Source organism: Lutjanus erythropterus, chromosome 2 (genome assembly GCF_056507025.1).
Source record: "Lutjanus erythropterus isolate fLutEry1 chromosome 2, fLutEry1.hap2, whole genome shotgun sequence".
In the NCBI taxonomy this organism is placed as follows: domain Eukaryota; kingdom Metazoa; phylum Chordata; class Actinopteri; order Lutjaniformes; family Lutjanidae; genus Lutjanus; species Lutjanus erythropterus.
Genome location: NC_139318.1, coordinates 14,059,660 through 14,075,974, shown reverse-complemented (window position 1 = coordinate 14,075,974; position 16,315 = coordinate 14,059,660). Strand labels below are relative to the sequence as shown.

At 39.7% G+C, this 16,315-nt stretch overlaps 1 protein-coding gene across 1 annotated transcript in view; it reads right to left on the bottom strand.

Moving 5' to 3' along the window:
- The window catches only part of tafa4b (TAFA chemokine like family member 4b), a 42,814-nt gene extending 26,500 nt beyond the window's left edge, over window positions 1-16,314 (bottom strand). The window contains exons 1-3 of the mRNA XM_084744236.1: window positions 16,207-16,314; window positions 14,351-14,466; window positions 1,979-2,134 (exon numbers count right to left, since the gene is read on the bottom strand). Of these exons, the coding sequence (XP_084600362.1) occupies window positions 1,979-2,134; window positions 14,351-14,465 (271 nt within the window). The 5' untranslated portion in view covers window position 14,466; window positions 16,207-16,314. The remainder of the gene's footprint in view (window positions 1-1,978; window positions 2,135-14,350; window positions 14,467-16,206) is intronic.
- Window position 16,315: the final 1 nt, after the last annotated feature.

Here is a 16,315-nt window from a genome sequence, read left to right as displayed (position 1 = left end):
AGTTTTTGTCTAAGATGCTGGTGGTCTGCTGTTGCATACAGCACCTTTGAATGTGTGCTTTATCGTTATCGTATCTTGCTATACTCACTTTTTATTTAGCTTGATGAAATCTTGCTGCACTCAGTTGACCTTGTTAAGCTCTTATTTTTATAAAAACCCTTCTAGGGACAGGCATTGATATTTATATTGTACAAATGATTTCATGTTGTCCCTTTATACTGTGTCTGTCCATATACAATACACTACAATACAACACAATATAATACAATACAATACACAATAAATGACTTATTGTGATTATAAGCATAAAAGACCATGGTGGATGCTTATTAATGGTGCCATTTTCCTTTAGTGCCAAGTGTAAAGAAAAGATTTTATTGTTTCTTTCTTTTGATATTTGTTCTTGCCCTCGCCTTTCTCGCCCTTTGTGTTTCTTTATTGTGCAGCTTTGTTAAGAAGGATACAAAGGCCTGCTGTAACTTTTCCATCATCTTTACATGTTCTTTTTTTCACTTTAAAAGGTTAAACTCTGTTTGTGCAAGAAGAAGAGCTGTCTCCTCCTTTTTTGTGCAATAAAGAAAATCAATTTTCAGACAGAATCCAGCTTGGCAGCAATTTAAAATAAAGTGCAACCAATTAATCTTTCCTGCAGTGGACTCATTTATTTATGTGACTAATGTCTTAAAATGAATCTCATAATGATTTGTTTTTGGTGAAATGTTTCATGTAGCAACTTTAATGATTAAAAACATTTTTAGCCTCTGTGACCCTGCCAGATTCGGCAGTGTGTCAATCATTACAAAAACATGTTATGGAGCCAGGCACTGTTCAAAGGTCTAAAACATCATTTTGAATTCTGGTCATGTTCCCAGGGTTTGCCAGAGCTGCAGAGGCCTTGCTGCAGAATTGTGGAGAAACGTGTTTAAAATGATGCACAAGACACTTCAAATATTTCTTCTCCATGATTTAATCATACAGCATTTTAGGTTTTAATATTTTCCTGACTGTAGGTATAATATAGCTTCTATGTTGTGTGTTTTGCAATACATCCATACAGAATATATACAATATTAGTGTTATTGCCTTTACTGCTTCTTAAAGGTCTATTGTGTAGGATTTAAGGGGAAATATTGGCAGAATATGGTAGAAATGGAACATAATAACCATAATCATTCTTGTATAATCACCTGAAAATAATAATCATTGTGTTTTTGTTTCCTTAGAATGAGCTATTTATATCTACAGAGGGCACGGGTCCTCTTTCATAGAGGCTGCCATGTTGTACCACCAGGTTAGTCCAGAACAAACAAACCAAACACTAACTCTAGATATCGCCTTTTGCGTTTTTCGTGAGTTTTGCAGCCACTGTAAGTTCTACTACAGACTTGGAAGGGGAGGGTGAACGTTGGTCAGTTGGTTGCAATCTATAACTTAACTGCTAGATGACACTAAATCCAACACATTGGTCCTTTAAGGGAAAATTAAAGTAAAAATGAAAGTTTCAAAATGTTATCACACAGGGCACACTATGCATGTGTAATTTGGTGGTTGTGCTGAGAGTGCTTTGGGGCCAAAAACAAAATTTTGTTTAGCGTCACCTGTTACTGCAGCTGCAGTTGAAGCAGGTGGTGCAACTGCTATAGTCTCTTTGCAACTTAACCAGTATAACCAGACTTGGAGGAGGTCAGTTCAACCAGAATCAGTGTCATGGTGGTGATTTGCTCAAAGGGAATGTTCTCCTTCAAGCAAATGTACTTGCTGCTTTGATAACAGTTTTTCAGAACATGAGTGTCTAGAATTTACTCCTCATATATTTAAATGGATATTTTACAAAGAGGAACACACGTGTTGGCATCGTTGTTTGTGTGGATGCAATTCCACCCTTGAGGAATGATCTGGATTTTGGGGCTGATATATGAATACAGGCTACACATTCACACACACACACACAACACACACTGGGTTGTGGAGTTTTTACCTTCCACACAGGAGGGTCTGGCTCTGGTGGTGCCAGCGACCTGCCCAGGGAAACAGGAACACTTGACGGTTTGAGAGCGCTCCTCAATCTTGTTCTTATTACAGCAGCGATGGATGGCCACCACTTCACATGTCCCCTGCTTCACCTGGTACGAGACTGAGAGACAAAGAGATGGAAAGAAAAAGGAGAGGGGACGGGGATTATTTGAAATTCATCACCTTTCATGATGCCTTATTGGTGTTTTGACGGTTTCTTGCTCTAAAATATCGAGTTTAAATTCAAATAAATATGTGCAGCAAATCACAATCAAATATACACGGCAACAGCTTCTCTGAGGATTAAACAAATCTGCTGAATTATTTACTTTTGTATAAACTCTTCAATTTATTCCAGTCTCACACTCTTTGATTCATAAGTAAACACTCTTTAGTGATACTTTGCTTTTATTCTCAGCCCAGTGCCCTCATTAACTTAGACACTGAGGCGGCTCTGTTGTTGTCATTGTGTGCAGGAAAAAAAAAACAAAACACGAGAGCAGGACATGTTGAAAAAAATAAAAATTCCTTTTGGCTTCTTTCCAACTAAATAAACCACTTGATCTGAGCAAAGAACAGACATGCACATTTTATGAAGGAGTCATGTGGCAGAGCGACCCACTAATAGGATAAATCCTCATGGGTTCTGGTCAGAACTTATCGCTGTGTGGGTGTATGTATACAGCATGTCTGTGTGTATGGACGGATACATATATGTATCCTGCATTGGTTTTTTTTTAAATCTCTGGGTGTATGTGTTGGCTTTTCTGCATTTGTGTGCCTGCGCCAGTGTGATCTTGAAAGTCATAATTCATATGAGGATAATTGCTTTTCACCTGACACCTCCAACACACAAACAGCGTCTAATCTCCCTTATTATCTTCACACTTCCCCGGGGACCTTGGTCTGGTTAATTATAACATTGTCTTGACAGTAATGGGACAGAAGGGGATGCTTAACTTAAAGTAAATTTTTAACACAAAGCTCTCTTCCTCGTGGCAAAATGGGTTTTTTATGTGTTTGTGTGTGTGCTGGTGTGATGTTACTGAAACAATATGCTTTTAATCTGAATTATTTCTGTTCAATCAAACGGTTCAAATAATCTCTGTGTTTATCATCCTCGCTCCTCCTAAGGGAAGTAAGCTTTATTATACAGACTAGACTCCTTGTACTAAAAGATAAATATGGCTTCATAGAAACAAATAGAACTTCAGACATCTTGCTACACACGCTGGTGTTGTTCAAATACAATGAGTGACTGGGTGTAGTTAAATACACGTAGCTCAGTTTTAACTATAACTGACTCTTTATAAGTCTTGCCGCTTTTCAGTCTGTGCTCTAATGACAGTTGAGCGAGCCTGGTATCTCGGTCAACTTTCTCCTCTCCTGTTTCCTGTACCTAGACAAGCCATGTGCAAGGGTTGTCTCTGTTTTGGAAAGAAAAACAAACTTGGAGGATTGTCAAAAAAGACGTTGTTTGAGGGACCTGTAAAAGTGACCTATATTCACATCTTAATTCAAGCTCATCAGTTTACATCAATCCTTAGCTAGGTAGAAAGCTAGAGTTTTACAAACACCAGCTTGCTAGCTAGCATTTTGCTAACAGTAGTTACCTGAAGATGCCACCTGATATGTTGGTTTTACAGGAAAAGGAGAAAATTGACCGAAATACCAACTACATTCAAATCTCTGTAGCTTTTTCAGTAGTTAACTGTGCTGGGGGGTTTTCGGTACTTAAATGGAAAATTCTGCGCTTTTGTGGATGTCCAGTCAGTGTTAGTGGTATATCAACAATTAATTAATCAACTGAAGCAATAAATTCCTCAATGCGAGCTATATTCAGCAAGAAAACTGTGTTCTGCTCGTGGAGCTGTGCCAGCAGTGCCTACATATAACAGGATGCTGACCTTGAAGCTGACGCAGGTTGAGGAAACATCTGGATTCAATCAAGGACACACCCACATATACAGTACATCCATACACACGTGCACAGATGAGACTATAAAAGGAGGTTGCACATCTTTACTCTAGCTTTCTATTTGTCAAATAAACTTCTCCTCTTATGCACTAAGTTCCTGTGTTTGTCTCATCTCTGCATCAGCTCACGTTTGCCACCACACCTGCTGGCTGCAGGGAAACTCAACCTAGCGCTAGATGAGCACAGCATTATACTTGGACAATAACAAGCAATGACGTGTCCTTTGCTGTCAGTTGGTCAGCTGTTTGTAACTGTCTGTAAATGTAAAGCTAAGCCCGTTATACTGAAAACAAAAGCTGGAATTCAGTGTCTTCAGTGCTCAATTTAACTAACACCTACTCCTTCTAAAAGATTATTTCTTATGACTCTTCAACAGACACTAACTCATTTGGTTAACATTCAGCATTAATTTGAACTCTAATAAACATGAAATGGGAAAACAGAAACAGACATTCCAGACTGAAATGTAAATTTCAAAGTAGAACATGCTAGCACTGTTGTCACAGAAGCCACTATTTCAAATTAGCATGTTCTCTTAATCTCTGGTGACATATCATGGTCATTTTATGATTTATTACAGTAAATATACAACATAAATCTACTTTAAGTAGTAGCCTCCCCAACACTGCATACACACACAGTACAATCCAACAACATGAGGATGCTGTGAGGATAATGTGTGAATAGGCTTATATTGTATGTTCCTGTTTAGAAGAGTGTACTGTATAATGTCTATGCTAATGTTACATTTCACTCAGCACATTAAATCCATGAATGTCTCAGGAGCGGGGGGTTTGTTGTCACCTAAAGGAAAATGCGGCATCCACAAATGTTGGGTGAAATGTTTAGTATATCTAATCTTTGCTTATGGCTTCTGAACAGATTCCAGCCACCTTATCTTTGCTCTCAAAGCTTGTTGTGCACTCCTGAGAGTCTCTGGCACCGTTTCCCAAGCACAGCAAACCCTCCTGGCGACATAACTACCTATAAGCCTCTTTACAGCCTGGGAAAAACCTTGGTTATACTGTACTATAAGCCCAGATTTCATTTATGTACGTGACTTTACCCAGACTCCAAAACTTTTCATGCTCAGCTCAATGAGCTTTGCAGGCAGACACAAAAGTGCACACACACACACACACACACACACACACACATAGAGCCGTAAACACACAACATGGGCGCAAACGAAGCGCACACACTCTGCAGAGGGTTCCATTTCTGCAGGCCATGGCCCCTCTCATCCTTTCTGATTTAAAGTTTGTTTGTTCTCTTCTCCAGAGAGCCCCATCAATGATCCCAGGCTCTCTGAGGGCGCCCCTCCGCTATCATCCCTCCACTTTCATTTCCCTCACTCCTCTGTCTCGGGCTCTCCTGAGGCTGGAGCAGCTGCCGGATTACCCCCGCACACACACACACACACATGCACACACACAAATACATATAGCCAATGTCTACTGATAAAAACCAAAATATAATAAAATAGAACAAAATTCAATGGGACAAGAGCCATCATGCAACCCTAATTATAACAGTGATAATCACGATGAAATCACTGAGTAACAATGTTAGAAAAAAATGAAAGTCTAATTCAAACACAATCAAATAAATTGCCTTTGTTTTAATCAGCTTCATGCCCTCGTTATCATTACTCTGCTCTGAGAATTAATTCCTCTCTCGGAGCAGACTGGTCAATGGGCTGCCCCCATCTCAGAAACAGGCAGCTTGTTAGTGAGAAAGAGAAGGGGGGGAGAAGGGGAGTCACACAGGAGGAGGAGAAGTACTGTCACCGGCAGCAGGGAGAACAAAGAGCAGCTCGCCTCCTGTCGGCATAATGAGGTCAGAAGGTTCACAGGTCTCCTCTCTTTATTGCCTACATCAGACCCGGGCCAGGCCTGTTTGTATTTTAAAACTGTAAAGCTCTGAGATATGTGTGAGTGGAGGAAGATAAACACACGTAAACTTCATTTATGTTCCTTTTCTTTGTCTTGTCAAGCATTGTAGGCTAATTTTAAAGGGATAGTTTAGATTATTTTAAGTTGGGTTGTGTGAGATTCTTATCAATATTCAGTGTATCGGCTACAGTAGATGACAGTAAGCACAGCCCCAGTTTGGAGTGTACAGCACAGAAGCTAAGCAATGAACCGCTGTAGATGAGGGCAGCAACAAAAGGTATTTTAGCCACTATGATATATTTAGAATGTTTTTACCACTTAATCTTGCCATCTGACAGTCTTTTGAAATTGAGAAATCGCTGTTATATAAGCCAAATATCACTCTTTCCAAACCAACCAAACGCCATAGAAGAAATCAGTAATTTTACTTCACAGAACACTATAGATGCTGCTCTGCCATTGTCTCAATCTGTTAGTTTGTTTGTGTTCTTGAATGATTTTGGTCTTTGAAGGTGATAGTTCAGACTCACCAAAGTCAGACAGATTGAGACAGTGACAGGCCAGCAGCTCCTGTGTTGTGTGAGGTAAAATTACTGATTGTGCCTATGGAGTTTGGTTAATTTGGAGAGCTTGATAGAGAAAAGTCAGAAAAGGATGTCTGAAAATATACTAAATATTGTGTACAATTCAACTGTTCAACTGATTTCTTTTAGTGACTAAAATACCTTTTGCTGCTGACCCTGTCCACAGCAGGTCTTTGCTTACCCCTGGATTCCACTGGACACAGCCCGTCTCTCTTCCTCGGTGTTGGTGCTTCTACCATGGATAAGAATGCTACGTAATTAATTTCTTTTTTGTCTGTTTTTATGATGCAAATCTATCAATGTGAAAGCTGACTGGATTTTCTATGATTTTTCTGTGTTTGACTTCCTGTTTGCTCTGTGCTGACACAGCATCCATCAAAAATAGACTTGTATGTGACTCATAAAATGCATATTTGAATCAGAGCAGAGCCAAGATCTGAGAGTTGTTAGCTTCTAGGCTGGTATCCCTCTCTTATTCTCCAAAGTAGGGTTGCGCCAACTGATATCTACTGTAGCTTTTACACTGACTATCGATGAGAACCTCGCACGACCCCCGATCAAATAATCTGAGCCATCCCTTTATAATTTTCCTCATGCTGAAGTATGGGGTAATTTCAGGCTGGTGTAGGGTGAATGAGGAAAGGCTGCATGCTTGTCTCAGACTGTGTTCTGTTATTGAAAGAAGACAGGTTGGAAGGCCTCCGTTGGGTTTTCATGCGGTTTACAGTTGCAGTTTAATGAAAAAGAGAGTCCAAGGTGTTCTTCAAGCAAATATTTTAAAAGCATTTCTTTCATGGCCGGTTCAAAGGGACACTCAAAACAACTTCAGTGTGTTTCAGATGTTGCTGGTGTGGCCTTCATCAGGGAGCAGCACAACAAGCTGCAAAATACACACTTTTAACACTGACACTGATTTGTTCACTTATAATTAATTGGAATAAAATACTGAGTAAAATATGACAAATATGTAGTCCTTTTTTGCAGTTTGTCTTCATATCACTCTCACTTTTGTCTGACAGTTTAGCCAAGGAATGAAAGTAAATTATATGCAGCTGTAAAAGGCTGTTAAAAAGAGTTGCAGACTCGATCACTAACCGAGCAAGTTCCAGCAAGTTATTCATTTCTTCAAACCTGCACAAATAAGCTACATTCAACTTAAATATATCACATCATATCTCAAAATATTGATTTCTTTAACCTCAGTGTTTACAGAAAAATCAAATATGGTACAACTTGAGAATTTGTGAAAGGTCTCATTAAATCGTGTTTTTGCTGCAGCCTCTGAATCGAGAGCAAAGTCAAACTATTTGACAGTGAAAAAGTATAAGTAAAGAATAACACTCTAGTGTAGTCTTAGTTACATCGGTGGTTTATATCAATGGCATCCTGACCTTATCTGGCATTTTCTCCTAAAGAAAAGAAAAAAAAAAGTTTTACCAAGCCGCACCAATGATAATCTGCAAAATGAGCAAAATACTGAACTAATTTCTGAAATATACAGTAAAAGTGGGTGGATAAATCAATATATGCATGAATTTACTATACATTTACACGTTTGTGAGCTTGTAAGTGTGGGCCTGTTTGTAAGCAGAGCTGAACATCTTTGCAGAGTAGTGCAGCTCTGAATTGTACCCTTGAGCATTCAAGGTATGTAATCAATCAATAAAGGTTATAGAGCCATACACAGTTTATAGCCAAAATCTATCTAATGTGGGAGAAATGAACTCAAAACCACCCACTCTTGTTGCAAAGAAACAAGAGGTGTTATCTGTATTTATAGCAAACAGTCTTACAAGTATTTGATAATGTAATAATCTTAATTTTAGTGCATAATAAATATATTTCTGTATTCTTTTTGTGGTGAATTTCAGAACACAGGCATGGCTGAAGCATTTCATGTGTATTTTAACAAGACTAGGAGCCTACAGCCTCGCCAGCAGCTATGTGACTCTGTATTATAGACTGTATGCTCTGTATGTATAGGCACAGTGGGGCTGCTTGTAGGAGACGTTTGCCTTCAGGGCTTTCTGACAGAAAGGTTAGAGTTAGGGAAAGGGTTTGGCAAAGGATGAAACATTTCTGGGAATGCTAATGTCAGCATCAGCAACATTCTGATGTGCGGCTGGAACAAAGTGGAGGGTCAACAGACAGACAGACACACAGACAGACAGACAGGCCAATGCACAAGTTGACACTTAGCTTAGCCACGCTGCTAGAACAGCAAAAAAAAAAGGAAGTTGACAAACTTGTCTGTTTTTTGAAATTGCCACATATATTTGGTTTGTTTCTTTAGAACAAACTGATCATAAATATGTCATTATATAAGCCAGTGGGTTTTCAGACTGGGGTCCAGGGACTAACAAGGGTACTTGAGTGGGTTGCAGGGGACCACAGCAAAAAAAATTCACATTTTTTTTAAATTGGAACAAGCGAAAAATAGAGTTGGTCTCTTTCACTGATTGTAGTTTATAGTGATCCTACTTTGATCACTTATTGACTATTAAGACTTTTCTCTTCAAAAAATTTAAAAGGCCAGAATAAAAAAAAAAAATCTACACAAGCTGATGCAGCCAAATGTGTCAAACTTGGCAACTTCTTAATGACAAAATCAAGCTTGCAGCTTGAGAGCAGTTGATGGTGATGATGACACAAGTATGCTGGCTTATAGACTACAGTGCCAAGATATCTTGAGTGCAAAACAAAAAATCACATATAACATTGTCTGCAAACTATGTTTATATCCAGTATAATGGGTCGTGAATTAAAGTAGGTGGGTCTCAGAAATGGGCTGGACCTGGGCTGAAAATAACTCTCACTCTGGTTTTTTGAACTGTAATGTCGGTGGAAAGTGAGGTTTCAGAAGATGTTTCGAGTTAGAGGAGTGAAAAGTATAAAGTTTGGTCAATATCCAGCAGAAGTCTGAATCGAAATACTACAAAACCAGGACAAGTCCCAGACAGGAGGAAAGTGGTCTGGAGAGCAGACTGCAGACTGAAGTGCTACAGCTTGACTGTTTTTGACTTTTCAGTTTTGTCTTCCCTCCACCAGCCCCTGTTCAGAGCACTGCTGCCTCTTACCCCTCATCTGCTTGAGATTCATGTGTTGAGCAGTCAGCCTGCAGCTATATACACATAATAACAGTGTATCTAATGTCTCAATGTTGCCTTTAAACCATTCTGTTATGGCCATCTCAATGTAATAGAGCCCAGCGCACACTGAGATGAAAAGACTTCTCAAGCATGGCTAAATGCTTCTATTCCCACAGCAGGCAAAGGGAGGTGGGGTGGGAGGTAGAGGGGTGGGGGGGTAACGGGGTGGGGGGTGGCAACAGTAGCTGGGCAGCCAACAAACCAAGCTTACCTTGAACTGATGGGTTAGTCAGGCGATTGATGTAGTCTGACAGACACAGGCACGCAGGAACATTGTGCAATTTATCAAAACGCTGTGTCTTTCCCCTGTCAATACCTGACAACCATGTCCAACGCTATGAAAGGCCAGATATCTGGCAAATCTGTCTGAGGCGGCAAAGTCAATGTGGAGGGGACACAGTGTACGTCTCTGCAGGTTTAAGAGAGCAAGTTTACAATGATCGGATGTGAAACAAAATGGGACACCATGTCAAACATCTTCACATATCCTTTACAAATCTACATTTGGGTCTCTTTGACCCAGTTGCATCAACAAAGATTAATTTAATCTATGATTTATTCTAATCAGAGTTTCGGACTCAGTAAGTGAAAAAGAGAGGGGAAAACAGTAAACCTTCAGCTGCTCTGTATTCAATAACAACGTGTTTAATTGTTTGCTAGCAAGCCAAAAAGTTAACAAAAAAGAGACGTTTGTTAGACAGCTAAAAGTTTTAACATGATATTATTTGCTAGCTAGCTAAACAAAGTAACAAAATGTTAGCTTTTTTACTAGCTAGCTAGCTAAATAGTTTGTCAGACAAGTCGTGATGGCTCAGAGAAGTATAGAGAAGTATAAGTTTAATTTTCATTAATTCTAAGCTAGTTTGAAAATTTGGTGCAATATGATTTAAACTTAAACCATGATTTAATCTGGTTTAAAAATGTATCACCGCTGGTGCAACCCAGCCCACCTATCCTCCTCTCGTTCTTCATTTGCCCTCTCAGATCACTCGCTGCCCTTCCTTTCCCCCCTCCAATATCCTCACTTGCTCCTTCTTCCTCCTCACCCCGATCCTGCACAGGCCATCAATCCTCCTGACATTATCAGTGTTTAACAGGCCCACAGGCTTTATGCTAATTAGCATAACAGGTCGCTGGTACGGCTGAGTACTCCTGCGCAACAAATCTATCCCCAATAAAACCTGCTCTCTAAGACCTTGCCAATGTTATTTTTTTTAAGGAGACATCTAATAAGCAGCCTCAGATGAGGACACACCGGCGGGTGTGCAGGATGCTTTAATATAAACATGCATGGATGCACATGCAACATACAACAAGCTCGTTGCTGAGCATGACAGTAGCCCTTTTCATGCAGAAAGAGCTGTCTGTTGCTGAGCCAAGGAGGGCACAAGAGATTAATTCTTTCATTTGTGATCAAAAAGCAACAAAAACATTGTTTACTTTGTTACACGTGCTATAACAAACTGTGGAAAGCTGCCAAACCCACTGTTAGCTTTACACATGGAAGAATATCACTGCTGCAAGCTAGTGACTGATTCAATCAAATAATACGACAAATCAAATTTCAAGCATTCAAAGAACAAAAGAAAAACTTAATATGAGAATTTCAATGCCTGAAATTTAATTGTCAAAATACAGGAGACTGTTGCTCAGAGCTGTAACCGATCATTTTAAAAGCGAGGAAAGTTTGAAAGGTCTTACATAAGAAACAACAGATGAGGTTGAAGTGCATAATTACTTGTGATGGATTAGCTTGACAACTCCTGGAATGCAATTTATTGCGTGACCTGTTTATGAATTGCTCTGTGCAATTGTTATTAAATACAGTAAAAGAATAAATGAATAGCATTAAAGATCTTACGGGTGTGCTGAAGTATTTGTTGCTGCAATACATTTCACCATTTTCTACACAGCCTTGTTCTATTTGTGAGAGGGCCAACTGTGAAAATGGCAGTAAGAGTAACGAATACATTAGCTGAATGTTTCAGTGTTAAAATGTGGAGCTGTCTCCTGTGATATTTCTCAGTGTGTTTTTTTATTTATATATATCTTCAAATACATATTTGGCACTTGCCATCTGCAGGTCAGGAGAAATGCAACAAAAATAGAATTTTCTAACACTTTATATGATGTCTGCCAGGTGGCCATGTGCTGAAAATATAGAGACGCCATAAGAATATCCAACAACATATTTGGTGTTTCATTCTATACTGTTTTATTCCCACGAGAGTGCTGTCAGACTCTAAAAAGAAAGCAGATGTTATTTTTTTCCTGATTTGTTTAAAGTGACAGCTGTCAGTCATTCCATGTCTGCACCGTCAGCTGACATCCAGTCCATCCATCTCCATTATAGATTTGTTTTTGAGATGAGTTTCTGTAAAATGTTAGGCTGCCTCTGAGAATAATACAGAGCAAATGAGACTTAAAAAAATACCTGCATCTAGAGGAGCATTTTTTGACCTCTAGAGCCCCCATGTGGCGGGAAATGGTACACCACCAGCAACATGGATCAAACAAATGCCTCACTGACCTGCCAACAAAACAGCAGTAAACACACTTATGTGAAAAACACGTTAGACTTATCTAGCAGTTATAACATACACAGCCAATTATTTTCCAGCCTCAAACCGCTGTGTGTGTGTGTGTGTGTGTGTGTGTGTGTGTGTGTGTGTGTGTGTGTGTGTGTGTGTGTGTGTGTGTGTCATGATAATACTCCCAGCCAACAAGTCCTAAACTTCCACCAATTAGAGTAAACCCTCTAATAAAAAGCACCCGTCGGTTTGGGATCGAGTCATCTTGTTTCACAGCCAGAGTGAAATGAGAAGGGGGTGGGAACCCACACTGACCTTCACAACACACAAGGCCTGCAATTAGTAGTGTCCCTGCCGTAAGCAGACTGCCTCCTCTCCGTCAAAAGGAAACGAATACAATCACTCAGTGCACAGGCTGGATGCTGCTAGCATTTCTGTGGCACGTAAAGGTCACCTTGCAAAACACAAGCAGTGAGAGCGAAGAAACCAAGAGATAATTAAGGAAATTGTCATAATTAAGTGTGAGGAAGAGGTGACTTGGGAGGTGGGCGCCAACAAGTTAAGGCGCAAGAGGCCGTGACTCAGCACAAATGTCCCGGTTGTCAGCCGCAATGAAATATGACTGTATAATAAGACTGTGTTGGTCATTTTTTGGTGCTGTCTCCACAACTTATGGAAATGAAAGACACAGAAGAGATTTCGCTTGTGGGTCTCATTTAAGTGGGTGCTGGCTATGGGTTGTATTTTTTATTCTTTTTTCTTGGGCTGCTCAGAGAATAAGCGAAGTGATTAGTTGAAGCGGTGCTGCACAGCTATGCATGTTAATGTAGGCTTTGGCAATTATGAGCCTGTGGTCATGAGCCTACATGGCCTGTTCCACATGAGACATACACCCTATTTCAAACTTACGCTGAGAGGTTCACTTGGGAATGATGCTTAAAGCCTCTTAGGTTGTCTCCTTGTGTGTTCACCTTTTAGACCAAGGCTTTCACGGTATTTACTATCGTAACGGCACACCTGCACTTTAGTTACCATGGTTACGCTTCACTTGCCGCATTCTTTAATGTTACTAGACAGCAATATTGTCAGTTTTTAGCTAGCTTAGTTAACACACTCATTCAACATGCTATGTATCTTTTCAGATAAACTGTGCAGCACGTAGCTTCTCATTTCCCGAAAGCCACCTTGCCAGTTGGAGAGGTATAACCATGGCAACCCGTGCCAATAATGAACTAATTAAAAAAATATATTGCCTGAAGATTTTCAATATTAAAGATTTGCTAAGAAGCAACTAACAAAATCAGTGTGAGAAATTTGCCATGAGCCATGAAGAAATATGAAAATATTACTGTGGTGGCAAGAAGAAAGATAGCTAAACATCAACAAATAGTGAGTTTCTATAAGACCATATAGCTAACGTGATGCGACTTCAAACTTATTCTCAAACTTATTAAAGTAGCACATAACTCATAGTGTCCAGTGAGATTTCTCTGTCCCAAAAAACATGTCTTGGTATTTCCTCTTTCTCATCAATCACCATAAATTCAGCTAATGTCTTACGTTCCACGAATTATTTCACTTTTAAGAGACTGGAGGAAAATGATGGCTGAGGACCTTAATACTAACATATAGAGATTAAAAAGTTTTGAAACAGCACATTGTTATAAAATGTGTTGAGTATGGTGTGTGGAACTTCTCCTGTGACACATTCAGGTGTGCAGAAACTCTTTTTTTTTTTCAAAAGAGTTCCCCTACAACATCCAAAGGAGGGCATCTTTAGATCAAAGTTCAAAGATCAAAGGGAAACCTTAGCCTAAATGATTTTATGCACAGGCCGCTGGAGAACAACAGCATCGGCCCTGAACTGCTGGATGTCTACAACCACTCTGAATAGATCAGATCACGCCCACACTGATCTATCTGTGTTGACAGCTCCTGACAGCTTAAGTGCCATTTGTATCTGTGAGGGCTCGATCGCTCACACAGGGGTGTGTTTGCATCCCAAATCAGGTCTTGTCTACATTACATTATGTCATACTGAGGGACAGAGCAAATTGTCCCCGCTCGGCCACCGTCCTTCTGGATGGGAATGATTCAGTCAGCGACGGGCTCAAGTAACATGTGCTGTACCTTTGCAGTGACAGTGTAATTAACCTCTCATGGTGTTTGGAAGGGGGGCTCAGAGCAAGACCTGGTGTACCTGTCGGTCCCCGATGGTTACGGCTGCCAGCGGACACCGGGTCAATGCAGAGCATCACCAAGGCAACAAGGAAGGCCACCTGCAAAGGCCAAGCTGACCTCCCCACCAGTTTCATCCTGAGAGAGAGAGAGAAGAGACAGAGGGGCAAAGAGGGAGCAAAGGGGAGAGAGGAGGAGGAAGAAGGCATGGGAAGAAGTTAGAAGCTCCCCCTGACAAAACAGGAGGCAGAACAGCACAGCAAACAGAAAATATTGCTTTTTGAACAAACAGAAACAATGTGAGAGGTGTGTCGGCAAAGGTCAAAGGAAAAAATGACAGAGTATAGACCTGAGGAAAATATTCTTCCAGCACAGACACACACACTGTGGGTGCAGCTAACTCACCAGCTGCATCATCTTGCTACCAGCATCCTTTTATGCTTGTTAGCATCACATTAGGATTAACTCTTCCAATTTTCTCTTGGCAGCAGTCAATTACGAAAAAGAAGACTTAATGAGTCATGACAGGTTACAAAGAAATGTTAGGCTGAGCCCAGAAATAATTATATGTGGATCTGGACAGCAACTAATAATGATTTTCATCAGTGATCATCCTGTAGTGTAGATTATATTATTGATTAATCAATTAATCATCTTTCAATCGTTTTAAAAATGTCAAAAATAGTGAAAATCAGCTGTCACATCACTTTTCCAGAATCCAAGGTGATGTGAAATTATGGCAAATTATTGATATTATATTGATAGCGTGATATGAGACTGGATATGGTCTTTTGAATAATATTATATTGTGATATGTTGTCAGTGTTTCTTCCTGGTTTTAAAGGCTGCATTACTGTCAGAACTACAAGATCATCATGCCTTATCATGTTTGCACTATTTGAGAATGTTGTTTTGGAAAGAAAAGTATGTATTGAGATATATGCTGTACATCACAGAGCAGCCTCAAAGTATAAAGATATTATTTATAAGTCATATCACTCAACCCTACGTTGAATTGCTCATTTTGTGTGACCAACAGTACAAAACTAAAACTAAAAGATATTCTTTAACTATCATATGTGACAAAGAGCAGCAAATTCTCACATTTCAGCAGCTGAACGACCCTTTTCTTCCAGTAAAATAACTTAAACAATCAATTATCAAAGTAGTTGCTGATTAATTTTCTAGTGATTGACTTTCAGCTCTGTGGTCTGGAAGCTGGTGTGGATGAAACCAGCTGCTTAAAGAAAAATTGATTGTTTTCATTTAAGTTATTTTTCAAGCACAGTTACTGTTTCTAGATCTTAAATCTGAAAGTGATATATCCATATAAATCCTAGTCTTTGCTTGGACAAAACAACTTGACTTCTGTGAGCATTTCATAGACTAAACAATGAATAATTGCATTTAAAGTGGCCATATTATTCTCATTTCTCACTCTATACTTTTATTTTGGATTCCTGCTAAATTTGGTTTACAAGCCTTCATTGTTCAAAAACACATTATTTTTTTAATACTGGCCACAACCGCAGCACCTTTATTCACACTCTGTTGAATTCAGTTCCAAACTAGCTGCATAATGCACGTGTTACATAGTGATGTCACCAAGTAACAAAACAAAGGCTGGATTACTAACCAGGCGTTTCAAGCAGTTTAAGCGCAGAGCTTTATGGCGTGGACTTTAGTGTTTGAGACTTTGCAGACCTTCAACATGAACAAAAAGCTATAGACATGAAAGGAAGGGCGTTTTCCCTCAGTGTGGCCTCTTAAAAAAATAATTCATTGACAATGAAAATAATAATTATTACAGCACTGGGTGTTTTTTCTCAGGTTTATCTTTCCTGCCATTGTGTGCATCTACTCCAGATGTCATCTCACCTGTTGGTTGTCTCTGTCTTCTCTGATCTCTCTTCCTCTCAGCAGCTCCTCTATGGACCGGGTGCACAGGCCATGGCTGCATGCATTCACACCTCAGCCCTCCTCCTCT